Source organism: Aythya ferina (genome assembly GCF_964211825.1).
Source record: "Aythya ferina genome assembly, chromosome: 13".
In the NCBI taxonomy this organism is placed as follows: domain Eukaryota; kingdom Metazoa; phylum Chordata; class Aves; order Anseriformes; family Anatidae; genus Aythya; species Aythya ferina.
In genome coordinates, this window is record NC_140311.1 from 10,118,220 (window position 1) to 10,144,290 (window position 26,071).

The following is a 26,071-nucleotide window of genomic DNA, read 5'->3' on the forward strand; positions in this document are numbered from 1 at the left end:
TATATATTTTTATATATACTATATACAGACAATAAAAAAATTTTCCTCTGTATTAGACTGAGAGATTTATGGAGAAATGATCTAGGCATAACAGGGAGCTTGAGGAAACTCAGAGTTTCATAACAGATAATTCACGGGGAACAGAAAAACACAGCTCCCAGTCGGCCTTCAGCATTACAACAGGCTTTGCCCACCATGGGCTGAAATCCAAATTGGCTCTTCCACCGAATATTTGCTACATGGTTCTTGAAAGCAGGGGGCAGGAGGGTGCTCTGTCCACACAGCAGGATCCTCTCTGCCTTGCTGACAGCAACAGCCAAAGTCCGGGACAGCCGCGGGCCGGGGGACGTTATTGCACTCAGTAGAGGATGCGCGTGTTAAAAGCACGTTGTGCGTTTCCATAACTCTTATGGAAGAACAAGAGATTTCAAATGTGCGTACTTATAAAAAAAAATAATAAAATAATTATAGAGATGGGAAGTGATTGATCGCACGGAGATCCCTGATCAGCCCCACGCGCTCAGGCAGCGATGGGGCAAAGCTTGCGGGGTCTGCCAACCCCCCTCCCTCCCGCCGTGATCTCCCCTTCCAGCTGGAGATGGTGCAGGGGGGAGGCGCGGGGAGCCCCGCAGCCCTGGCCCCCCCGTGTGCGTGAAGTGCAGGGGGTGGCACTGTCAGGGCAACGCAACCTTGCGGAACCTTGCATTTTCTCTTCGGAGGGAGGCGAGGGCGCTGAAGCACCGGTTAAGGCGGTCTGATTGATGATGTCTAGGAGCGAGACTGGGAGGAGGAACAGGAACCTTGGGGCGTGGAGGGAAACAATTAGGAATCGTTTTACCATTCACCTGGAAGAAAAAAAAAACAAACAAACCCAAACCAACCAACCAAACCAAACCAAACAACAAAAAAAAAATAAAACAAACCAAAAACTAACCCAACTCCAAATAAATAACCACCACGTACGAAATAACGCTTCTCATGGCAGTCAGTCAGTCCAGTGGAGACAGAAAAAGGATCCCGGCCCCCTGGCAAGGAGGGCAGCTCCTTTGGCAGACGGCAGTAGCACTGCCTGGCTCAGGAGGAAGCCTCGGTTCAGACCAACCTGAGCTGGGGCTCCTCTCTTACGGGCACTGTGAACGGAAGCAGGAGAGGGTTTGGGCTGAGCCTCTGAGGCGTGGACCTGACCTCTGGAGAATGGCGTGGAAGAGGCCTCCTCTGAGCTGCCAGCCCAGCTTCTGGCTTGCAGTGGTCACAGGTCAATCCGGGTCTCTGCGGGCTTTCTAATGTGGCCGTGGCCACCCAGCAGGGGACGGTGAACGGCTCCCTGCTCCCACGCGCTGAGCTGTGGCCTTCTGCGCAGGCAGTGCCTGTGCTCAGGACAGGGGCATCGCTGCGTGAGCTGTGAGAGGAGAGCCCGTGAGGGGGACCGAGCCCTGTCCCAGGATCGTTGCATCCTCCCCGTGCTAGGGCTTCCCAAGCCCTAGCACAGCAGCAGGGTGTTGCATCCCAGAGATGCCTTCTGCTGCTCACAACATTGCATTTGGGGGCCAGGAAGACCCCGGAGGCAGAAGATCTGTTTACGTGGCAAGACACTGGTTTGGCTCCAGCTGGACCCCTGCCCGAGTGAAGCCGGGAGATCTCCCCTCAGTTCCTGCTGGCCAGCATGCCCCGTGGCAAAGGGAGACGGTGTCGGGGCTTTGCACGAGGGAGGCCCAGAACCACACGGAACCAGACTAGCGTGGGGACGGGGTGACCGTGCCTCCGTCCCAGCCAAGCCAGTCACTGCCAAGCCAGCATGGGAGAGCAAGCAGAGCAGCTGCTTGAGACCCCCGGCAAGCTGGCTGCGCAGCTTGCATCAGGGCACGACTTCACCTTTCACCACACCACCACCACAACCATCCCTTCTGCAGAGAAATAAAGCGATGTCCTTTCTGCTGCAAACCCCATCGGGCGGGGGCTTTCCCTGCAGATACACGTCCTGGCCGGACTCAGGCGACGCGAGAACCACCGACACGGCCCGGCACACGCTGGCTTGCTGGCTTTGGGAGCTGGTTTACTTATTGATCAGCGTCTTCAGGGAGCGCGTGAGCGTGCTCATGACGGTGGCCACCGTGGCCGACTGGCGGGCGAGCTGCTCCACTGTCTGCTGGTGGCTCAGCGTTCTGGCCGTGGACTCCTCGGCAGCCCGCAGGAGGAACGTGTAGTTTCTCACCACCTCCTCCACCTTGGCCAGCAGCTCTTGCCGCTGGGACTCGGAGCGCACGACATACACCAGCCTCACAAACGTCTCGATGAGGCTGCTTAGCACCTGGAAGCTGCTCGTGATGGCGGAGAGCATGTGGGTAGGGCTCTTGTCAACGGCTGCCACCCGGCGGCACGACGCCCGGAACTCCTTGAACTTGAGGGCGAGCTCTTGCTTGTACTCGGCCAGCTGGGAGATGTAGGGCTTGCAGTCCCGGACATCGGGGCTCACCATGCACTGCCGCAGGATAGTCAGGAGCTCGTTGGTGTCCAGCTGCACCTGCAGAAAGCCATTGGGCAAGCTGTAGGCATGGCCTCGGAGGGTGTTGATCTTTGCCAGGCTCCCCTCAAAAGTGGAGGTCCTTAAATCTATTTCCTGGGTTTGGCTGTCATTGGGACTGCTGCAGGCTGTAGCATCGAGGACCTGAAGGGTCCTGCTCATGACCGGGACCATCTGATTGTCCAGCTTCATTCCCGGCAGTATCTGCATGGGGATGGAGTAGGACAGCTCATCTTTCTCGCTCCCGTCGTCTGCGACATCGCATTTCCTGTAGTAGAAGCAGTACCGGATGGAGCAGCACTTCTCGTCCTCCATGTCTTCATCCCGCAGCTCTGCGGGACTGGGATACAGCTCCTCCTGGACAGAGAACACCGCCGAGCCTTTCTGGTTCTTTTTCTCCTGTGCTATTTGGACGTAGGACGGATCGGCCGCTCCTGAGGCTTCCTGGATTTTGCTCTTCAAAACGGGACAAAGGATGCTGGGCTCAGGTTCTTTCTGAGGGCCTTTCTGCTTGGCCGGATAGATGTTTTGGTAGATGTCAGAGGACAGGGACGTCCTATCAGTCTTATCCAATTCACTAACGCTGTAGCGGCGCAAGAGCTTCTTATAGTGTGGAGCACCCATGCATTCCCCTCGGGAAGCACAGGTTGTCAAACACGACATGCTGTTCTCTGGATCTGACCGGTAGTCCCTGGACTCTAAACTCGTCGATCGTATCCGCTTGCCTTTGGAAGGGCTGCTCATGCTTGTCAGCCTAATGGCTTCTGCCTGCTTCTGGTCATCGGCAACTTTATCCCTCCCTTGCCTCTCCAGTTCTGGCATCACTATGGGTGGCCTCACCCCCCTACAGATCCGCTTGCAGTCACAGCTGCGCCTCTGCTCCCTGGACATCCCGGGGACTTTTTGGACAGGACTGCTCCTGAGCTGGCAGCTGCAGCGTCCAGGAGCGGGAGGGTGTAGGTACTCCTGTGGTGGGAGGTCCCCTTTGCTCTTTGGCTTGAGCAGCTCTTCCAGGAACTCCAGCTCGTACTGCTTCACTTTCTGCAGCTGGGCTTGCCGCTCGTCCGTCTCCTTCTTCAGCCGGGTAGGAAACGTTGCAGAGAACAGGTTCCTGAACCTGAAGGGAGCTTTGGGAGCTTTGGGTTTAGCTGGGACATCAATATCAGGTTGGGTCACCTCCAGGACCTTTTCTACTTTTTTGGAAGGCACGGTGCTGATCTGCAGGCTCTCGGACCTGGGCACTAGCTGGATCGGCCCCTTGGAATCCTCGCTGGCGCTCCTGAAAGTGCTAAGAGGTGACGGAGAGTGCAGATTGCTACTCTCGACTTTTAAGCTTTTGGCTGAACTTTCCTGTTGCGTTTTCTCTGCTTGGTTTGAAGGAGCCGCGTGTTTCTGAAAAATGAGGTTCATGGTTTCCCCACCTGCCTTCTGACCTGTTTCTCCACACGCTGCTTTTCCTGGGGCATCTCGACTCACTTTTTGCTGGTAGCTTTTAGAGGCAAAAGTCTTACCGGGCATCACCTCCTCACCTGCTGAGGTGAGGTGGAAAGCTTCAGCCTTACTGCTGTGAGCTTCTGTAGGACTTGAGGAAACCTCACTATGCTGCTGCTGAGAGAGTTGCTGCTGCTGCTGCTGGCAGTTGCATAATGGCTCTGAAGTTTGTTGACTTCCTTTAAGTTTCAAGGGCTTGTTGCTGGCTGATGCACAGCTGCTGGTCCCATTCACGTTCTTGTCTTCTTTTGAGGCTGCTGCTGCCTGGAGAGCCGAGCCTTGTGCATTTGCCACTTGCTGCAGAGCAGCTGAAATGATGGCTGTGGTCACGCCGCTCTTTTGATCTGGGAGGAGCTTGGGGCTCGGCTTGACCTCTCTGGGCATCTTCTCTTGTAGATCCTGCGCCTGCTCCCTGCTCGGGGCTGCTGTGGCATGCAGAGATACCTCAAAGGCAGCTTTCATGTGGCCTGCGCCTTTGCATTCAGAGCCTGGCGCTGGAGCCCCCCTGTTCTGCTCACTCAGCTGGGGGGTCAGCAGCGGCTGAACAGCCGAGCCGTAGCTCCGCTCAGCGTTCTGCTGCTCCTGTTTGCTCTTGCAGTTGGTAAGGTTGGGGCTTTGGTGAGAGAAAGCTGGCTTCAACGCAGAGTTTGGCTCCTGGCGGTTGAGGGCGTATGGCGTGGTGAGAACAGCCTGGGCAGCGCAGCTCTGGATTCGGAAAGGCAAGTCCTTTCTGGCCAGGAGGTTTTCTTTGTTGATGTGCTGAGCGAGGAAGTAGGCTGCGTTCTGATGCTGCTTCATAGCGGAGACCATCTCCGAGACGTCAGTCAGCTCTGAGGAGTTGGTCTCGTGGCCAGAATCCAAGGATGACTCAGGTGTGATGGCGGCCAGGACAATGAGACCTACGGAGAAACACAAAGAAAACCCCACAATCATGCTCGTGCCACACCACTATGGGGAGGAGAGAGGAACCCAGTGCAACAGAAAGGACCTAGGAAGGCAGGACACAGCATCACACTGGAGAAAATTCAGTGACTCTTCTCCCAGCTAAGAGTTAACACATTTAAGAGATCGGTTGTCAGCACCGAGCTGGCTTGCTAGCTCAATTCAGCTCTTGGCCCAGGAAGAGGTCCTGGGAAGTGTTCCAGTGTCAGCGAGAGCAGGGCTGCAGGGAGTTCTCTGGAGCAAGAAGGGAAAAATGGCAAGAGCTGCTCCGCCACAGCGAGCAGGGCGACCGAGGCCAGGGAGAGGGGCCTCAGGGCTGTCCTGCAGCAGGCTGCAGCCAAGGACGGGAGGAGGAGAATAAAGGGGAGGATGCACATAGGGGAAGAAAGGCTGCGGGGAAAAAGAAAGGCACGGCCGCTCCCCTACCTGCTGTCTGCTGTGGCGGGGGATGCGGACAATCCTCTGAAGCAGCCAGGGCTTCCAGCGCCTGCAGGGTGGACACCAGGGCATCGTCCAGCTCTTGGGCATGGTCCCGCACCGTCCGCGTCTGCACGCTGTCTATCAGCGTGACGGGGATCTCGTCGTAGAGGATGCCGCAGAGGTGCCGGCCCTGCTCCTGGCCCTGGGCGGCCGCCGCCCGGCGCTTGGGGTCGTCCTCGTCCGAGCTGTTGTCGCGGAAGCCGGGCGGGGGGGCGGCGATGGCGGGGAGCAGGGCCGTCGTCTCGTCCTCTTCCTCATCGCTGCCGGGAGGGGGAAGAGACATCAGGTCCACCATGTTGTCGCGGGCCCCGCCGGGCTTGCCCGCCTTGCGCAGGGCCAGCCGGCTCTTGATTTTGGCCTGGCAGGACTCGCAGTAGAAGTGGGCGGCGTCGCCCCGCGGGTGGGTGTCGATGGTGTGCGCCCGCGCCCGGCTGGCGTGCCGCTCTCGGTCGAGGCCGTCCGGGTCACGCTCGTTGGCAGCCCCGTCGTAGCCTTGGCCGGAGCTCTTGGAGGTGGGGTCGGATTTGGTCCTGGGGCGAGTTTCCTCGAAAAAGATCAGGTTTTCGTTGATGTCCGTCCTGCTCTCCCTCTCCTTTCTCTGCTCTCGCATGTGCAGGTAGCAAAAGCTGACGAGCTCCGAGTCCGAGGCCCTGGCCGCTCGAGCCCGGCCCTCGGCGGGGCTGGCGGCGGGGCCACCCACGAACCCGCTCTCCTTCTTCCCCGTGTGCCCCGCGGGCCGGTGGAGGTTGTGTGCGTTGATGTAATCTAAACCGAAAGCACAACACAGCGTCACGAGCAGCGCCGGGGAGAGGGGAGAAGAGGATGGGAAAGCCGCTGCCCGCCCTGCAGGAACGTCCACGTGCTCTCTGCCCTCAGCCCTGCACAAACACGGCGCTGATGGAGGCTTTGCATGCCCAGCACCTGCCTTGGCTTCCTCGCTGAGGAAAGGCTCATGGCCTGAGGGGCACCACACCAAGCCTCCTGGGGTTGCCCCCCAGCCTCCTGCCGCGAGCTCCTTGCTCTGCAGCTCGAGGAGAGCCCGCGCGGGTCGAAGGAGCAAACGTGCCTTTTCTCCAGAATCAATAAAGAACGGATTCCCACTCACAAAGAGCTGTTGGAAGCGGTTTAGTGAGGCCTTTACGTGATGCTGGGGCAATGTGATGGCTGCGGCCAGAAGAGCCTGCGGGGTGGCTCCCTGCGGTGTGGGAGCAGCCGAGCTGCAGCCAGCAGCAGCCCCACAGCGCGCTGACTGAGCACACTGCCTCCCTTGTCTCCAAAATGATAACGTGTTACAGAGCTCAATCATATAAATTTTATACAGTTAAATATTATGACATTTATAAGCATTGACTCTGACTTTTTATTTTTTCCCCATCTTCTTTTTTTTTTTTGGCTAGGAATTAGATCATTAACAGCCTGCACCTGCAGCACAACCAGTCGCTGCCCTTTTATCAACAGCCTTTAGACACCAGCAAGATCATGTTGTTCCTCCCTCTCCCTCTCCCTACCCACCTCGGTTTTAGACTAGACGCAGCAAATTCCTTTAACCTTTCCTGACAGGTCTGTTTCCTAACTGCATCAGCTTGCTTTCTGCTCCCAGCTGGACTCCATCCAGGCTGGCTACCTAAGCAAACATCTTGTTTCGGTGCTGCACAGCAGCAACAGAGAGCGGGAGCGAGATCCCTTGCTGGGAGGCAGGAGAAGGGCTGCCCAGCACAGCCAGTCCCCAAACCTGGGCATGCAGGTGCTGCCTCGCAAGCGACTGGTGAGACTCAGAGGGTAACGGGAGCAGCACGGCTGCACGCATGTACGAGGACCTTCAGCCTCAGCCTGCCATTTAACGGCAGTGACATGGCAAGAAGGAATGACTGTCACCATTTGTGCATAACATTGGCCATACCAAGCCGTTTTACTCAGCCTTTTCTTCAGCGAGTCCAGAGAAGGCTGCTAAGCACGGTGCACTAATGCTCTGCTCCTTGTTAAGCATTTCCCTGGGATAGCCTCCTCTTGGCACTCCCTGAGCAAGGCAAGCAGCTGAAATATCGCTTGAGCTTCTGGCCAGTGGTCCGGCCCTCCAGAGGGGTGTCTGTCTGCATTACAGGCTGAATTGTGCAGCTGTGCCGAGAACGGGTGCCAGGGGGATGCAGGCTCCATCTTACAAAGTGTAAATTAAATCAAATAAATCCTAATTAAATTCATTAGCTCAACAAATTGGACAATTTGTCTCCCAAAACACACGTTTGTATTATACTGTTCATCACCTGCAATGCTAAAAACCTAATCTAAACAATCTCTCTCTCGTTTATGGACGTACTGGTGCTCAGGAACACCAGCTGGGTGACCGAGTGCTGGGAAGACACCTTCGGCAACGGGCTGCACGGGCCAGAGTAGAGGAGAAAGGATCATCCGTGTAGACCTGCAGCTGGCCAGAGCTCATGTACGCCAGCCTCCGCCAACGCTGGCATTTGTTGGCTGCCCATGTCGAATCAGGGCCTGCTTCTGAATGCGGCCAAAACCATAAAATGGGTAATCCAGCTGCTTTCTCTGGAAGAGAAAGTCCTGGCAAAGAGCTGAGACAGCGACCTGGGCGCTGCTCTGCTAATGGTGCTTGCAGGGTGCGGGGGAAGAAGGGGCAAGGAAGGCCGATCGTCCGTGCAGCTGTGGCAGGGGTCTGGCATGCGGCTCCGCAGGGAAACGCCGAGAGAGGGATTTGAGGGACTTAACTGACAGCATCTGGACGGAGCGTGCATTTCTAAACAGGACTGCAGCTCGGCAGCAGGGTTTAATGGGCCTCCAGGCAGATGGATGTACTCCGCTTCTAGACAGAAAGCGCAGGCCAGGGCTTGATGGCATGTTTAAGATTCTGGCACGGCCTGCCTGCAGCCTGGGAAGTCAAAGGCTGGGGGAACTTGATTCATCCCAGTGGGGCTTTCTTATCGTTCCTGCAGAGATGTGCTAACGACCAGCAGCCCCAGCTCCTGGTGATCTGCTCAGCTCCTGACAGCTCAGCCTGCAGCCATGGCACGACCACAACTATGGGCAGGCTTTGTTTTCTCAACACTAATTAAATTCACCCCTCCTGGACAATGCCTGAGCAGCTGGGCTGAGTGTACTGGGTCTGCTTCACTCTGCTGGCCAGAGGGGTTTTTACTGTGCCCCTGAGGACAGCCCAGGCCACCCAGAGAGGGGCCAGCTCTTCAGTATGGAGAGCACGGATCCAGTGCTCCATCACCGTGCTACCGCACTGTCACTCCCCTTCACGCTCATTACAGCCCCCACGCAGAGTGACACTGGTTTTGTGGGACTGTCAAGAAAAGGGCAAGAGCTACGACACGCTGTGGTTCAGGCCATGCCTTGTAGTGTGAGGGGAGGGAGGGCACTGATGACACCACTTGGTTTGGAGGCGCCCTTCACTCACACCAAACGGGGCTGGGTTTGTGCAGGACACGCAGAGCAGAGAGCACAGTGGCAGCTGTCCGTGAGATGCGCGGGTGAAGACGCACAGGGAACCATGCTCATATACTCACAGCAACATCACCTGCCAGGTCTTTCCCTGGGCGTGCTGAGGGTGCTGGAGGTGCCTTCCTGATTCCTCCCGAGCGCGTCCTCCCGCTGGTGCCAGCTCCATGTCCGGGTGCCCTCCTCACATCTCAGAGACACCGGGTCCTTTCCCCAGGGGCCCTGCTAGCTCTTGGCACCTCCTGACTACACCCATCTCCAGGGGACAGTTTTAGCACCCCACCAGCTAAACTGAAGGCCCCTCACAGCTCGTGGCTAAGCAGGGAGAGCATCTCCGGCCTCCGCACACTGTGCAGCAGGAAGCACCTCCAGCCACTGAGCCTGTACTTGCTATTTCCCTGTACCAAACGTACTCAATATGCACACCCTGCACGGAGTAATGGCACATAACTCAGGCTTGGCTCCTCTCTGAAATCCCTCTCGATGATAACTGATCATTTTGAAGGTGACTGACAGCCAAAATCTGTCCTTGAGGAACAGAGCATCAGTGCCTGGTGGGACACAACCTGTCCTTAGCTGCTGTGCCTGGAGCCTGGAAAGCCCACACACCCAAATTGCCCCCTGATGTAGGACATTAGCACAGTAGCCACACTTTCAGAGCTGGCAGAAACGGCCAATGTACAGGCAGGGACTGTGTCTGCAAGCTCATGCCGGTTTAAGTGAGAGCTTCTGCAAAGCCAGGCCTCGTTCTGCTGCTCAGAGGGGCTGCTGGTGCCGCAGGGGGACAGGACAGAGGGGAGATCCCACAGGAACCACCTCCTTCCTACCACAGCAGGGCCCTAGGCGGAGGGAGGTGGCTGGGAGGGGGCTCGCAGGGAAAGCAGAGGCTGAACCGTACCTGCCTTGATAATCTGAGGCAGTGGGGGCTGGCTCTGGGGCCTGGAGAATATCATCTTCTTGGAGTCCACCAGGAGACGGCAGTAGCCTGCGATCAGGCAGGCGAAGTTGGTGGCTTCAGGCCACTCCATCAGCAACACCAGCGGCTGGAAGGCAAGAGAGGCACAGCGCGTGAGGGCGAGGCAGCTCGCCTGGTGCCGACCAGTGCTCTGAAGGGCTCGCACTGGGGGGAACTGGTGAGCTGGCTGGAGGTTTAGCTCCCACACAGGAAGAAAGAGCCACGTGCACGTCCTTGCTGCAGATTACCCGACAGATCTCCGGGCCTCGCTGCAGCTGTGACTCCCCGCCTGCCGACTCCTCTAAGGAAGATGAAAGAGGGGAAAGCCACCATGCGCTCCCTGCAGGGTCCAGATAATTTGTGAGCATCCCGGTGTTCTACGCCTACCTACAAGGTCCAGGATTAAACATCAGGCCCTGGGGAGCTCGGGGAGTCTGTGTAGCCTCCAGCTGCCAGAGCCCCTGTGTCACTGCAGGCACCACATTGCCCTCCCATACACCGAGGCATCTGCTTACAGCGAGCTGCAGAAGGGGCGAAAACCCATTACGGGCCCCCTCAGCCACTGCTCTGAGCCCGTGGATCTTATTTAAACCTAACCCTTTGGAAAATTCAATTTGTGCCTAGGAGCAGATGGCATCTTCTGTTTTAGGAGAGCATTTATTCGCACGCTAAAAAAGGTCTTTGCTTTAAAGAGAGGAAAAAAACCAGCCACGAAGTGAGCACCGCATACAACCTCACCGCACAGGCCAGCGACAGGCACGGGGACTGCCCCATGCCTTGTTCCTCCTAGAGAGCTGTCAGCTTCACACCTCGGGCTCCTCGTGGAAAGGACGAGCCCAGCAGCACAAACTCCGGCTCCTGCATCCCTGTGGGTGTTCTCCAGGAGTGCCCAGCCCCGGGGGAAGAGGCAGCCACCTCCAGACAGAGCACTCGTCCCTTTCCCAGTGCCCCCGTGCCTGCTGCTCCTGCCATGGCCCCTCCAGGGCTCACAACTCATTTACCACATCCAGGGCCAACCGAGCCCATTTTAAAACCACTTCAGCCCACGCAGTGTGAGAAGCATTAAAGCCATTTTCATTTGCTTGTTTTCTAACCGCGGGAGATTCCCGGCACCCGCTGGTTGGCTCTGGGCTCTGCTCAATGCTTGTTTTCCTAAGTCACTGAGCAAACTCTGCCCCATCCTGGCACCGGCAGACCCGGCCTTGCAGCATGTCACGCTCTGTCTGACCCAACACAATAAATCTGGGTGTGAGGCCACCAGCCCTGAACTACCCCAGCCCCTGCCGGGGGCTGCTTCCTCCTTGGGCAACCACAAAAAAGTTCCCTCCCCGGATGTGGCATGGCACAAGGACAAGAAATAACCTGAGACACAAACAAGCGCTGCTGAGAGGTTTTCTGCATCACGGAGAACAGACTCGAGGTGACACGGAGCAGAGGGAAAGCATCGGGAAGGAGAGGAGGGACGGAGGAGGCTCTCCACGCAGCTCGCAGGAGGCAGGCATCCAGCGGTGGGGAGGGGGGTGCCAGCTCCTAGCCCAGCCTCAAGCTTGACAGAAGTGATGAAAGGTAACCATGTGTTCCAGCTCTGCCATATGAAGCATCCTTAAAACAAGGGCTAAGCCTTCTTCTTTTTTTTTTTTTTTTTTTTTTTTCAAGCCATCTGTTGAATAAAGAGACATTTGCACATTTTTCCCCCTCTGTTATGCAGCAGTGAGGGTTTGAGTGCGAGCAACAAGAAAGGAAGCAAACACCAAGGTGAGAGCGGCAATGCCTGGTGATTATCCACTGCTGCGTAATTAAAATGATCCTTGAGCTGCAGGATGCTCCTGCTCACCCAGGAATGGGCTGTCAGGGAGACCAGACCATGGCAGAACAGCCCCGACCGGCACTTCTTGCCCACAAATAAAACACAAAGCGTGCCAAAACACTGCGAGGTCCCTGCCAGGTCTCCGAGCAAGCCCAGCCTCCAGGCTGGCCCCAGCAATCAGCGCCTTGCATGCCGGAGTTAATTGTAGCACGCTGCTCTGGAAGGGATAAATCTCAGCGCTGATTAACACTGCAGCTTAGCGAGGGGTCCCTGATAAGATTACTCTCGCTCCATGCCAAGCGAGTGGTGTGAGAGCTCCTCGGGAATTGTCAGGCATTAAAATACTGCTGTTAGGGAAGCCGCTCATCGGCTGGGCAGTGCCAGCATGAAGCCTTCCACCCTCGCCTCTCCGCTGCCTTTGGGACTTCTGCCCCAGCGACAAAGCGCACTGGAAGTGGCCAGCAGGGCTGGGAACCACTTGTGGGGTGGAGAGGCAGAGAGGTGAGGCAATGGCAGAAGCCTTGTTTCCTTTGGAAATCAGGCTACAGCGAGGAGGTGTGATGAGCGGCAGCTAACAGAGACGTTATTTTAAGGCTCCAGCAATCGTGGTCACCCTGTTCCAAGCAGGCAAGGAAAATGAGATCTTGCAGAGACAGCCAGGCACAAGCGAGCTAAGCAAACATTTACACTCCGAACAGTTGCCTGAAAAATTTCCAGCTAACGTTGCTAAGGCTTTTACATCGTAAATTGGGGGCAGCTTTGCAGGGAGCTGCTCTAGGAAATAACCCTGCGGGACTGTACTCTGGGCTTTGGGCTTTACTTGGATACCAATGTCCTGTGGCAAACGGGATTGACCTTTCCCTTGAAAACCTGCGAGGGAGAGGGGACGCTGGTGGGCAGCTCCATGGGGCTGGGGCTCACACAACGTCCCTGCTCCCACGGCGATGTTTTAACTCCCTGGCTGAGCTCCAGGAGGTCCGACAGCAAGGCAGCAGGCTGAACACGCGTGGCTTTTCACAGGTTTTCTAATTGCAAAATGCAGTGCCTCTGTCCCATCTCAGGGGCTGGGAACACTGCAGGGAAGAGGGAAGGGAGCTGAGGACAGGTGGAAACCAGCGCCTGGTGCAGGGAGGGCTGAAATGGAGCAGAAATCGAGAGGCAAGGTGAGCGCTGCTGGGATGCTGAATGAAGCCAGGGGAACCAGGCTTCAGCAGTCCCACTGCTGACAAAGCAACGTGCCTTGCCAGGAATTATGTGCTAAAAAGAGAAAAAAACCCACAGGTATTCGTGCACGACAACAAAGTTTTGGAACATTTCGCCTACACACCGGCAGCCCTCCTCCTGCTCCTTCCCGCAGCAGGTCTGTGCTGCGGCAGCCCCTGGGGTCTGCTCCCGCGGGGGCTGGAGATTTGTGGCAGGGCAGTGGTGCTGAGGATGAAAGCTAGCCTTACACAGAAACTCACCGGGATAACTTTAAAAAAAACACCACCAGACGCACAGTGGGATGTACAGGTAAGGGCTCTTCTCAGACCTACAACAGGCCAACGTGAAAAGAAGCAAATATTAAAGAAAAAGCTCTTTCTGCCTCCAAATCCGCAACACCAGCCTGAAATTGTTCATGTTTTGATCTTCCACTCATACCGCTTTTCTGGATTTTCTACTCCTAATGAGCAAAGGGCATTTTTTTCACTTGAAGCTTCCTGCTTAGCAACCAATCTCTCCGGAAAGTAAAATAAAATACATTTATACTGGATAGGAGAGACGAGTTTTGCATTAGCTCATTACGGATATAATGCTTTTTCTCTTATGCACTGCCTTTAAATCAAACCTCGCTGTCCTTCTGGAGGGTATTCTGCTGTTCAGACAAAGGTGAAGGTTTCGTAGAAGAACATCTGGATGAAATTTTATGGCCGGGGTTATGTGAGAGGATGTTAGCAGTCCTGATATTTAAATTAATTTATGACCTGATCTATGCATGCTCTAACCCCTAAGTTTATGTGTAGTTCCTTTTAATCTCCTCTCTTTATCATGCACTTTGGGTCTTACACTGCTTCCCTTCATGCCGCGCAGGAGGAAGTTGGGACATGAATTTCCATAATTTATGTTCCCTGGCTTACCTGAGGTGTTCTGCCAAGTTTATATTTAATAATACGGGCACCGGGGCCTAACAAGACAGCAGTCAATTTTTCACGTGCACCCGACCTTCCCTTCCCTTCCCTCCCTCTAAGCATTATTAACTCGGCTCTATCGACACCGGGCTTGTTGTGATTAGGGCCATTATTTCTCCTTTGCTGATCAATACAGCTCCTGCCTTGGTTTGCAGCACCTCTGCAGGTTTCGCAGGGGTGCTCTCATTTGTTGGGATTTCAGCCTTCTGCGGGATGATGTCCCTGCTCCCTGCATGCTCCAGAAAACCAGGGGGCTGCTTTTGGCACCCTCTGCACCTCCCGTTTGCTGAATCCAGCCCTCGGGGTGCGCGAGCTCGCAGCTCCGTTGTGCTGTGCTCATCCCCGCGGCACCGGCTGCCTGAGGTCTGTGTGGCTGTTCTTTTTTCCTTCTCAATAAACGAATCAAATTTGGCTGTGCCGGCTGGGTAAGTCGTCCCCTCCGCATGCTGCCTGCATCTCGTGCTGCTGGCCGGCTCCCAGCTCCTCACTGGGTGCCTGGGGCTGGCGCTGCTGCGTGCCCTGCATCAATCCCGCCCCGTGCAGGAGACAAAGAAAATCTCGCTCTCACGGTGTTTCAGAAAGGCTCAGCGCAAGGAAAACTAACACGATTAATTCGGCTCCAGGAAACAGCTTCTGGCATCAATCTAGAGCCGTGGAAGAGATCTGACGGCTCCAGTCACTGCTTGCACCGTGCTGGCCTCGCCTGCCCAGCGTGGTGCCACTCCCCGGGGCTTTCACCCCATCCACGCACACCAGCAAACGCCCGTCCACCACCTGCCCTGGCACCCACCCTGCATCCCCCTGCACCCCCTATTTCTGGGGAGAGAGGGGGCCGGGCGAGGTGAGCAGGCTGCAGCTGGCCACGCGCGGTGCTTTTATCTCTGGCACCGCCTGGAAGCGTGCCCGGGGCCCCCGGGATGCTGCAATCGATAGCCAGATTCCAGGCGCGGCAGCAGCCGGGGACCTTTCTGAATTAATTTCCCCTTTGTTTTCCCGTGCCCAGCCTCTATCTGGGCTAAACTGCCGGCTGGCGGCAGGTCCTGCTGGGACACACGGAGCCAATTACCCTCGTGCCCGTGATTAAACGGCGTGGGCTGGCAGCCAGCCCCGGACAGCTGCTCCCTGCAGGCACCCGATGCTTCCCGCTGCGGGCGCTCCTCTGGGAGGATCGGCTGCCCCCAAGCTCCTTTTCCAGCCCTTTTTTGGGGGTTTCAGACGCTTCTTGCCAATATTAATTCTGTCGTAATGAAAAGCGTAGCGGCGTGTAGCTGTGTAGAGGAAAAAGGAAGGATGCTTCATCTGAAAAGGGTTTTCAGCGAGAGCGCAACCTCTGCATCTGCGGGAACCGCCAGAGCCACGTGGGCAGGGACGCAGCTGGGTATGGGGGCGGCTCTGATGTCCCCAGCTGCCACCGTGTCCCAACGCAGGACCTGGGAGGAGCGCAGGAAGCCTCCGAGCTCCAGAACCAAGGCTCAAGTCAGAACAAAAACCCTTCCCGGACCAAGCAGCAGAGACCTCGAGGCTTTTGGTCCCTGCTCCAGCTTTCTGTCAGCACCTGGTCCCCCCCAACCCCTCTGCCACTGTCGCAGTGGCAGCGAGAGAGGAAAGCAGAGGCTGTGCCTGGGGTTTGTACCAGAACAGGCTGTCTGAAACACCAGCTGAAACCCAGGATGGAAAAGCTCCAAAACAAAGCTATTACTGCCCGGTGAATAATTTATAAGACAACCACCACTTCTTTTCCTCCCGAACTAAACACGAGTGGTTTGTGATCTGCTCAGGCTCGCTTGTTACCTGGAAATCTTCCCCAGCTCACTGCAGGCGAGGGTGTTTGTGTGGCTGAGGGCTGCTCCTCGTCCCCATCCCCATCCCCTTTTTAACCCTTAGCATCAGCAATAAACCTGGCACGCAGAAATCCAGCCGATCCCATACCCATTACTCAACATCTGCCATTTCCACAGCAACCCAGCAAGCAGCCGCAGCAGGCACGGCACAGGTTTGGGCTGCCTCGCCTCTGCCCCAGCCTTCGGAGGTGCCCCCAGGATGGCACCCCCGGTACAACCCCATCCCGGGGACCCTCACAGCCTCTCCCTGCCCCAACGGGCTTGGGCATTTGACCAGAGGTCCCCAGAGGGGTAGGACATGGCTCACAGCACAGCCCCCTGTCGGGCAGCAGATCCCGGAGGGATTTATTTGGCACCCCGTGTTTGAGCCAGCGACTTGTTCCACACAGCGCAGTGACTGCAGGAAGCAGATCAGCGCTTCGAGGTAATGGTCTTGTTGCCAGCTTTTCTTAGCCAGCCTCATCCATCCCTGTCCTGTGTAGGATTAGCATACGGCTCGTTTTGGAGCAGACATCCTGCCTTCAAAGCCCAGCCCTTCGGAGAGCAGTTAAATGCAGACAGCCAGCAGCAGCCTGTGCCCTGCCGGGGTGCTGCTGAGCCTCACCCACGGGATGCTCTCCCCTCTCCAGAGGCACAGGGGGATTTTGGAGGCTGGAGGCAGCCGTCTGCAGTTTCTCAGGGAGATAAAGCCACTGTGTGTGCGTGCCCACGGGAAGCTGCACGGGAGGACTGCCTTTTCTCAAGCAACCAGGAGGTGGATGGAGGGGACGTGGAAAAAGGCTGCTCCTCCAGCAGGCAGGGACCTCCCGGCCCCGTGCTAAGGTCTGCCAGGAGAGGAGGCAGCAGGAGAATCCTACACAAATCCCCCAGCACTACACCTGCGGGGCTGCAGCTGAAACAGGGACCACAAGTCAAGGCTGCAGAGAGGCTGAGACACCCCACGGGAGATGTGGAAACGCAGAGGCAGCCCGAGAAGGAGCTCAGCTTCACCGAAGGTCCCAGCATTTCCAGTCCCAACAACCCCGCGTGTCTTGGCGAGCTCCACCTTGTGCTAAAGACAAAACCTCACCGGTGCCCTGCAGTGCCTGCGCCCACCCCAGCCACCCCTGTCCCGGTGCCGTCCCCTGGGTGCCTACCTTGGCATCCAGGATGCTCGTCTCCACGCGGGCCACCCCCTGGTTCTCCCTGAAGAGCTGGATCTTGCTGACCTTGCTGAACTCGGACAGCACGGTGGTCAGGTTGGTCTTGAGGTCGATGACGTGGCTGATGCCGTGCCGGGGGCCCACCAGCAGCGTGGTGGCCGGCTGCTTCTCGTCCTGGCCGCACGGAGAAAGGGAGACAGACAGACAGACGGACAGACGTCAATAAACGCATCCACAGACAAGGGAGCGATGTCAGGAGCTCGGCTGGGAGCTGGGGGCAGAGGTGGCTGGCGGGGAGCAGCGGGTGAAGCTGGTGCCAGGCCCCCTCCCCGAGCCTCTGTGCAGAGCCGGCAGCAGCGTGCACGGCGTGCCGAGGCTGCTTAAGTCTCCAGCCCCGAGCTGACCGTCCCCATGAAATATTCAGGCCTGCTGGTGTCACTACAGCAAAGTGAGAGCGTTGTTACAAATCTGCCTGATCTGACACCGCCGTGGAGGGAGGGAAGCAGAGGAGGGAGCGAGGGAGCGAATGCGTTTTAGATGAGAAGACTGAAGCCTTGGCTAGAAATAGAGATCTTCCTTGTCCTGGTCTGCCCAGCGCGGATGCTCCAAGCCAGACCTGGGGGTGAAGAGGAGCTGGGCAGGCCAGCACAGAAGAGAATAAGGGAATATTTTTTGCTGCTCAAGTCCATGGCTCGTATGGTTGAATACCTGGTTCAGCTCCTAGCCTGGCTTGCTCAGCTGGCTCACAGGCACAGCTGTGGTCTCAGAGATGAAACCACTCGTGGAGATGGCAAGGCCAGCTGGGCTACTCTCTGTGTGCCCTTGCCAAGGGTCACCCTCCTCGGAGAGGGACGGCAGGATGCGGCCAGCCTCCCTGGCGCTGGAGGAGGAGAGCAGAGCGCTGTGAAGAGTGTCCCGGCTGGATGGTGTGGATGGGGAGCCCGGGGGATGTGAGCACGTGCCTGGCGCTACCGCAGCTTCACCGAGCAGATCACCTCATCGCCCAAAAGGCTGCGAGAAAGGAGCAGAGCCCTGGCCCTGCAGACCCAGCCCGCTGTCGGCAGAGGCTCTGGGGGGGGCTTTCCAGACAGGGCCCAGGAGCACAGAACAGATCGGGGAGGCGCACACAGAGCAGACACCCCTGCAGGAGCCACGGACACCTCTCCCCAGCTCTCACCCCGGCCACATGCTCAGGACCAGAGCCAAAAACCTCCCCTTCCAAGCTCCCTTACCAGTCCCACGGTGCTGAAGAGGACCCCGGCGAAGGTGGGCAGCTCGTTCAGGATCCTCAGGTACTGCAGCTTGGCCTGGGCAGCGGAGACCTGAGCAAAGACACGGCCGGGGCCATCACCACCAGCGGGACACCCGCGGTGTCACCCCACCGGCACCGAGGTGGGGCTGGGCGGGCTGCTGGGCTCACCTTGGTGCCACCGGGCTGGTTCTGGTGGGCTTTGAGCTGCTGCGAGAGGGATTTGCGCAGGCTCTTCTCCTTGACCAGCTGCAGCAGCGAGGGGGGCAGGAAGGGCTCCAGACCCCACTCCTTCCTGCGGGAGGGAGCAGCCTCAGATGGGGCACCCCAAGGGCTGGGCACCACCACCAGGGAGCCCTACCTGGGGTCTGGGGGGATAAGTGTGGGGACAGGAGGGCAGAGAGGGCCAGCCTGCTGCCGGAGAGCATCCTCTAGCCGTGAGAGGGAGCCAGAGCTGCAGCTCGGTGTCACCACCGCAGGGACAGCCCTGGCGTGGGTCCCGTGGGGATGGGGTGCGCGGCGGTGAGGCGGCCTCGCCACCACGCACGGGTTTTGCTGGGCAAATCCCCAAAGCTTTTTTTTTTTGAGGTTCCCCCCCAACACGCCAGCTCCCTCCCTGCACACCCTGGAGAGGCCACCCTGCTCTTCTCATGGATTTAAGGCCCTGGAGGAGCCGCAGCAGGGCTGGTGTCACAGCCACGGCAGCTTCTCCTCGCCTGGGACGCCAGGAGGGAAATCAGCCCGGCTTCCCAGGGGACGCTCCTGGGCTCCCAGCACACGTCCCCAGCCCCAGGGAGGCTGCCACAGGTGGGCCTGGCGGTGCCGGGGAGGGGGACTCACTCCACGTTCTTGAGGGACACCTTCTGGCTGGGCCGCGTGGCTGCCACGGTGATGTAGATGTGGAGGGCAGCCAGCCCCAGCAGCATCTCGGGCTTGGGGTCCACGCCGAAGCGCTCCCTGATCACGTCGTTGCGGCTCTGCGGGGAGCAGAGAGGTGTCCTCAGGGGTCCGCGGGCACCCGGCTCCCTCCTCCTGGGGGGCTGCCCCGTCCCTACCTGGATGTAGAGGTACTCGAAGGCCGCGGGGTCGCGGCGCAGCAGCTCCACGGGGTCTTTGGGGAAGAAGCTGACGCGGAAGAGGCACCTCATGCCGTGGTAGTGCATCCGCTGCACGACCTGGGGCCGGAGCAGATGGGGTTGGTGAGCCCACGGCACGAGCCCCGCACCCCGCTCCTGGATTTCGGGGCAGGAGCTGACCCCACGCGGGGGCTTACGTGGGCCAGCGGCTGCTTGTCCTGGAGCAGCAGGAAGCGGTGGCTCTGCTCCGGGCTCGAGTACTCCAGGACCAGGGCGAAGTGCTCAATGTGCCGCAGGGACAGGCGGTCCTGCAACGTCACCATCACGTCCTGCAAACGCCACAGACGGCCTTGGGTGCGGGGCAGCAGCTCCCTGCTTTCCAGGGCTTGTGAGGGGGGGCAGCACCCGACCGAGAGCTGCCTCCTCCCAGCACCCGGGGCCAAGCTGGTGCAGGATGCGGCCCCGCAGATGGCAGCCAGGAGGTGCTGGGTGCAGCACGCAGCGCCCGGGGATGCCAAAGGGCCTCGCTGTTACGTGGTGGCAGTTCACAAGTGCTCGTGCAAGGAAGCGAGAGGCAGGGAAAAAATGGAGAAGGGAGCACCGCTGTGGTGCCGGGGAGGGGAGGAGCAGGGGGGGCCCACCTTCACAGTGGTTCGGCCATCGAACGTGAAGGATTTGATCTGCCCGTTCTCCAGGAAAACCTTCAGCACGTTGGGGATGAGGAGGAGAGCTTCCTTCTTCAGCATGTCCTGCAAGGGAAGCGGGAGGGGGGGAGGCAGAGAGAAGGGCTGTGTGATGGAGTGGTGACAGCATCCCTCGCTTCCCGGTGGCTGTGTGCTCGGAGGCACATTTCCCTTGAAATCCCAGCCTCTCCGCGGAGCATTCAGAAGCTCAGAGCCTGAGTGATTCAGGGCTGCCTGATGGAGTCACCTGCCCAGCTGCCAGCAGTGGGAACGAGCATCCCACTTGGTCAGGCGCATCCCAGAGGGGTGCCTGGAGCCTGCCCAGCTGAGGGGAGCTGCTGGGGGTCTCAGAGCCGACCCCCTCTTTCTGGCCCCCAGCCCAAATTTAGCCCACTTCAGGCTTGGGCAGGCAGTGGGGTGACAGCTGATTTTATTTAGCGAGCAGCGCTTCGATCAGATAATTACCTAATTGATTTTGCTTAAAAATAGAACTTGCTAGAAGTGCTTTGAGCGTCTTTTTTTTTTTTTTTTTTTTTTTTTTTTTTTTTTGGACCAAAGCTGCTTAATAAAACCCTCCTGCAATTAACAAATGATGCCACTGAGCTGGAACATCACTGCAGCACAGCAGCTTCCCGCAGCAACGCCCCGGCCAGCCCAGCCCACCCCTCTCATGGGGGCTCCTTCGAAGCCCTTTAGCCACGGGGACGCAGCAGGCGGCACTCACTGGGTCTGTCTCGCCGACCGTCACCTGCTCGGAAAAGCGGACCTTCGCCGGGTTGGACCTCAGCTTCGCCTTCTTGGCTGCGCTGATGAAAGCGGATTTGGGGGACTGGGAAGAGAGTGCTGAGTAAATCACCTGGGAACCCCGAAACCCCACCTCGGGCTCCCGAAGGGCTGCCAACCCCCGTCCCAGCTCCCTCAGTTGGTTCCCCTGGGGCTGGCCGTGGTGCCCGCTGCCCGCTCTCACCTGGTGGGTGTGCAGGACCGTGAGGATGATGAAGTCTTTGGCCTTCCTACGACAGAAAGGAGAAGGGAAGGAGGACAGGTTTGCTCAACACACGGCCCCGTGAGCGCTCAGCCGGCACGGTCCCGCACCCCTCCTGGTGCGGACGATGGACAGGCTGCTGCCCTCACCTGACGAGCTCGATGAACCTCTCTCTGGGGGCTTCGCTCACATCCTCATCGTTGATGGCCAAAATCTGGTCTCCTGGCAGGAGTTTGTCCTCAGAGGGGCCACCTGCCAGGACACAGGGTCAGCACTGGGCTGGCCAGGGGTGGTGGTGACATTCCCAGCCAGGAATGAGCGTCCCAACCACCCCCAAAGCATTCACCCCTGTACACGACCACGGAGGGGACCCCATGAGCCCACCGGAGGGGACAGGAGCCCAGGGAAGGGCCGACAAGGGGGAAGGTGTTCCCGGAGCCACGAGGCAATGCCCCGGGACCCCATCATGCGCCTTACCTGCTGCCACCGAGCGCACCACCACGGGCCTCTCGCTGCCGGCCACGAAGCCGAATCCGTAGCGGGGGTGGCGCAGGACCGTCACCTGTCGGAGCGTGTCCGCAGCCAGCTGCCCACATTCCATATCATCGCCGCGCTCCTCCGGCATCACATGGCTGCGCCGCGCAGCGAGGGGGGCGCGATGTAACGCAGCACCCCGCTGCAAAGGCAGCTCCCCCCCCCCCGGCCCCAAATCCCCCCCAGAACCCGGCGGACAGCCCGCTGATGGCAGCTTGGCGGGGGGCACCCCAAGGGGAAATCGTCCTGACCCAGCGTTTCACCACCCCCATCCCTGTCCCCGCGATTCAATCTGTCCCTACGTGCCCCACGCGGACCCTTGGCACGTTTGGCCCAGCTGGAATCAAACCTAGCCTAAAAAATCAGGATTAGGACAAACCGAGCTCAATGTGATGAGTCCCCAGCACCACCCCAGGGGCCTCCTGCAGCCGGGGAGAGCCAGCCCGGCACGAGGTGATGCTGAACCTGCCCGGGGCATCCCACAGCGATGCCAGCAGGGCCGGGCTGCCCGCCGGTTAGCAGGGAGCAGCCGCTGCTTCTGTGCCGCTCGTTGCTTGCTCCTGTCCAGGCTATTTAGCCTGCTTAACAAAGATCCTTCCCAGCCTTTTTGGCAACACATCGATTGTTCTGTCTCTTATCAGTTTAGGGTTTGACGCATCGCCCATCTAGTCCGAGCTGTCTGCATTCCCCATGCCCCCCTCCCGCTGGCGCAGGGAGGTGAGGAACAACTGCGGGATGAGAGGGGCTGAATCCCCTGGCAGCTCGACTCCAGCCCATGCTCCAGGGGCCACCTGTCCCGAGAGGCTTTAAGGGAGCTGGGTCTGGCTTCAGCCCGGGGAAGGAACCTTTTGGGGGGTGGAAGAGAGTGGGCAATTCCTGGGGGACACACAGCACACCCGCGGGCACGGGGGGCTCCATCTCCCACAGGACACAGCCGCAGGGAGTGCCCTCGGTGCCGGCTCCCCTGCTGCTTGCTCTGCGCTGCCTCATTATCTGCCCTGCTGCTCCCGTGAGCATTTAAAAAAAAAAAAAAAAAAAAAAACCTGCACAATTCAAACAATTTTCTTAAATGGACATTATCCAAGGACATTGTCTGCTGCTGAAAAGGCGACTGAACGTAACGCCGCATCTCCGGCACGCCTGGCACGGCCAGGGAGAACGCCTGCTGCTTGCAGAGAGGGAGCTGGCTGCAAGAGGCAGCACAGCCACCGAGCCAACCTCCCCCCCTGCCACAGCAGCCTTTATTCCCCCAGGCTGCCCCCAGCAGCCGCAGCCCCCAGCCTCTCACAGCTGACGAGCCCCAGCAGCCTGCAAGCATGAGGATGATGGCACAGCTGCAGGCTGGAAGCACCTGGATGCTCAACACCACTGCTCTGGGGAAACTGAGGCAGGGGTTGCAAAGTCACCAACAAGCCCTGGAGCCCCAGCTGTCCCACTGAAGCTGTCAGGCCCCCAGATCTGTCCCGCAGCACGCTCCCTGTCTGCAAAATGGGAGCTCTGCAGAGCCCATAGGAGCCACAAGCAGCCCCACCGAGCCTGTGGCTCCTGGAGGACCGGCAGCTGAATGACCGTCTGCAAAAGGTTGGCAGGGAAACCTTTGCATCTCAAAGGGAGAAAAGCAGAAAAGCACACCTCGTTTCAGCCATAACCAGGTCTGCCGTCCAGCGTTAAAGGGAAGAGGGGAATAAAACGCTGCATGCTGACAATAAAACTCCTTTACCAGGCTCTTAAGCTGCTCCTCTCCTGATAAGACTTTGATGCTGCAGAAGCATTACCAGGAAATTAAATAAAAGAGGAGCAGTGTCCTCGTAAGCATGACTTATCCACTCCTGGCGAAGCATAATGTGCTCGCCAGCAGGTACGACATGCCTCTGGGGCTGAGGCTCTGAGCATCCTTCCCACGGCAGCTCTCCCGCACCAGCCCTGGGGCTCGGCACTCGCTCACCTTGCTCCAAACCTGGTCAGCCCCCAGCCCTCGAGCAGCAGCAGCAGCTCTCCCCCTAAACGCTCCGTAACTTGGCTGTTCTTGCCCGTGTCCCTGCTGCCACCCCAGGAAGCCGTGGCAGAGCCCTCATTTTCCCCACCCGGGTGCAGGCAGAGCAAGGCTCACTCCACAAGGCAACGTGTGCATTTTTAATTTCCTACTGCAATAAATCTCCGCTCCCCCTAAGGACCAGCTTTCTGCCTCTGCTTTTAGTGCTGACCGACCATCTTTACCGGCAGGAAAGCCGCCAGAACAAACCAGTGCCAGGCCCGAACTGGGAGCAAGGGGCTGCATCTGCACCCATGCTGCCTTCAAACAGCACGGCACCACGGCTCAAGAAGGGTTTAGTTTGAGACAGCTCCTACTCAACAAAAAGGGGAAAAAAATATAAACAAAACCCTTAAAACAGGCTGGGGCATGCAGATAGATGTTCAAGTATTCTCAGGGAAGGTTACACCGAACAAACACCGAGGTGTTGGGCAGGCTGCAGGCCCGGAGCTGGAGGAGCAGTGCCCGAGGGCTGGGTGGGTGCAGCGCCTGCAGACGGAGCTCCAGGCCTGGGTGCCAGCTCTCCTCCCGCTTCCTCTGCTGCCGCAAACAGCCGGGAACAAACAGAGCCTTTGGATCCCCGTCCCTCCTGCTGCGGAGCTCTGCCCGGCTCCTCCATCTGCCGGGCTGCAGTTGGCGAGCGGCTCGCAAGGCGTGTGGGATCCTGCGCACGTGTGGCAGAGGCAGGGAACGCCGGGGAGCAGGCCAGGAGCTGCTGTTTGGGCAGCATATGGCAGCTCCGGCCCCGTGTGCTGCTCTCCAGCCCCGAGGGAGCCTGGTGGGCTCCTGGGACCAGCAGCAGGGCGTGCAGGAGCAGCGGGGTGCCCCATAGCTCCGCCAGCCTGGCACGGCTGTGCCTGGTGAGGATGGAAGATGCAGCTTGCGTGGTCCCAATGACACAGCCCGTGTTTGCAAGGGCAAATAGATGCTGTGCTTCCAGAGCTGCTCAGCCACACGCTGCGCCTTTGGAGGCCCGGCAGCAGCTGTCCTGGCCGTGGCAGCAGCAGTTAATGGCTGGCTCTGGCGGAGCGTGGGATGCCAGCTTGGCCGAGGCTGAAGGGACAGCATACAAGGCAGGACAACCCAGCCCGTCACGTCTGACATCCTGCACGGACACAGCCTGGGGAACTGCGTGTGGCCCTGCCTAGGTGCCAGATGGTGGCCAGCTGAGGGCCGAAATGCTCGGGGTTTTCAGACAGGAGCAGGCAGACTTTGAGCTGCGGGAGGAGCCGGTGAGGTGGCCAAAGGCAGCTGTAAATAAGGAGGCAGCAGGCACAGCTCTGCTGCTCGGGGCAGGTTTGGCAGGTGGGAACCCCAGGACCAGGGGTGGTGGAGGGGGATGGAGAGGGGTTCGCCCCTCCTAGGAGCGAGGTTTTGCCTGCCTGTGTGAAAGGGAGAGAAGCTGCTCCCAGAGGAATGCTGGTAATTAACAGAAAACACAGCGTGAGCACGACTGGCAGAGATGGCTGCGCCCAGCCTCCGGAGAGGCACAGGTCAACAGAAAAAAACAGCTTCTGTGCGGGAAGAGGCTGCACCAAAACAAGCCCCGTGGAGTCCTTTGAGACGCGTACGGAAGCATCGCTGAAAATCTGGAGTGCAGCCCCCACGGCACCCTGCAAAGGCAAACGCTCCCAGGCGGCATTTCCCTCACGTAAGGCGAGGGCTGGGAAAGGAGATCAGGGAGAGGAAAGAGGAGGCAGCCTGCAAAACCAGGCTGGCACAGGGGAAGGGCGCCAGGACCGTCAGAGAACGGGAAGGCATCGGCACAACAGGGTATGAAACGTGCAGAAGGAAGGACCCCGCCACCCGGCAGCCAATTCATGCCAGGAGCGTGCTGCCACGGGCTGCTGGGGAGGCTGGAAATTCAAGTGGGTGTGCGAGCAATTTCCAGCTACCAACGCCAGAGGCTCAACATCTGCCTCTGGAGCTGCGGGGCTCTCTCTTGCCAAAACCTGGGGGAATTTCCACCGGGATGAGCCTGACAGGGACGATCCCCACCCCCCGAGCTTGCCCGCGAGGCGCGCACCCACCTGCGCGTATCCGGCCACTGCGGGGGGCTCCCCGGGGTGTCTGTGAGCGTGGCAGGCGTGCGGCCCCACGGGCACGTGTCCCGGCACCCTCACTGCGTGGCTGGGCTCCAGGGCAGGCGCTGGCCAGAGGCACCGCGGGGCATCCAATCCCTGCAGGGGCGAAGGAGGCACGTTTTGGGTGACAAAGATCCCCCCGCGACAGCCCCGTGCACGGGGACAAGGCAGCACCCCCTGCAACCCGTCTGAATGCCTCCCGTAGGCAGCGGGCTGCCTCAGCCGTGTGGGTTTCCACGCTGCTGCAGACATCTTTTTTTTTTGTAGAAATGCAAATGGGTTTTACCTGGGGGCTCCCAGCTTTTTCTCTCCCAATTTTCCCTGCGATTTTTGGCCATTTAAGGAATTTTGTTCTCCCCAGCTGCAGACGTACAGAAGCGCCTTGCCGAGAAGAGGATCAAAGCAAAATCCTTCAGAAACACCGGCAGAAGGCAGGCGAGCTGCTGCCACGAGGCTGCCAACAAAACTCTGCTGAGCAGACCTGGGGCAGGGATGACCCCAGCTGGGGGAGAGACACCGTGATGGCCCCGGGGATGGAGGCAGCGCTCCTCTTCTCCCTGCCAGGCTCTGCCCTCGCTGTCCCCATTGCTGTCACAGTTTCCAGACTCCCACCTGCAGGCTG

At 58.7% G+C, this 26,071-nt stretch overlaps 1 protein-coding gene across 5 annotated transcripts in view; it reads right to left on the minus strand.

Moving 5' to 3' along the window:
- The window catches only part of FRMPD3 (FERM and PDZ domain containing 3), a 41,159-nt gene continuing 15,088 nt past the window's right edge, over nt 1-26,071 (minus strand). Inside the window, exons 3-18 of one of the 5 annotated variants that reach the window (XM_084534598.1) lie at nt 25,396-25,545; nt 23,551-23,678; nt 21,277-21,431; nt 20,949-21,051; nt 20,782-20,827; nt 20,539-20,643; nt 19,773-19,880; nt 19,329-19,460; nt 19,111-19,230; nt 18,896-19,032; nt 18,227-18,350; nt 18,039-18,128; nt 16,801-16,980; nt 9,792-9,936; nt 5,381-6,199; nt 1-4,911 (exon numbers count right to left, since the gene is read on the minus strand). In XM_084534598.1, the coding sequence (XP_084390724.1) occupies nt 2,054-4,911; nt 5,381-6,199; nt 9,792-9,936; nt 16,801-16,980; nt 18,039-18,128; nt 18,227-18,350; nt 18,896-19,032; nt 19,111-19,230; nt 19,329-19,460; nt 19,773-19,880; nt 20,539-20,643; nt 20,782-20,827; nt 20,949-21,051; nt 21,277-21,431; nt 23,551-23,621 (5,193 nt within the window). In that variant the 5' untranslated portion in view covers nt 23,622-23,678; nt 25,396-25,545 and the 3' untranslated portion in view covers nt 1-2,053. Of the gene's footprint in view, nt 4,912-5,380; nt 6,200-9,791; nt 9,937-16,800; nt 16,981-18,038; nt 18,129-18,226; nt 18,351-18,895; nt 19,033-19,110; nt 19,231-19,328; nt 19,461-19,772; nt 19,881-20,538; nt 20,644-20,781; nt 20,828-20,948; nt 21,079-21,276; nt 21,432-23,550; nt 25,362-25,395; nt 25,546-26,071 lie in introns of those variants that run through there. The other 4 variants (XM_084534600.1, XM_084534599.1, XM_084534602.1 and 1 more) reach the window with 4 other exon arrangements.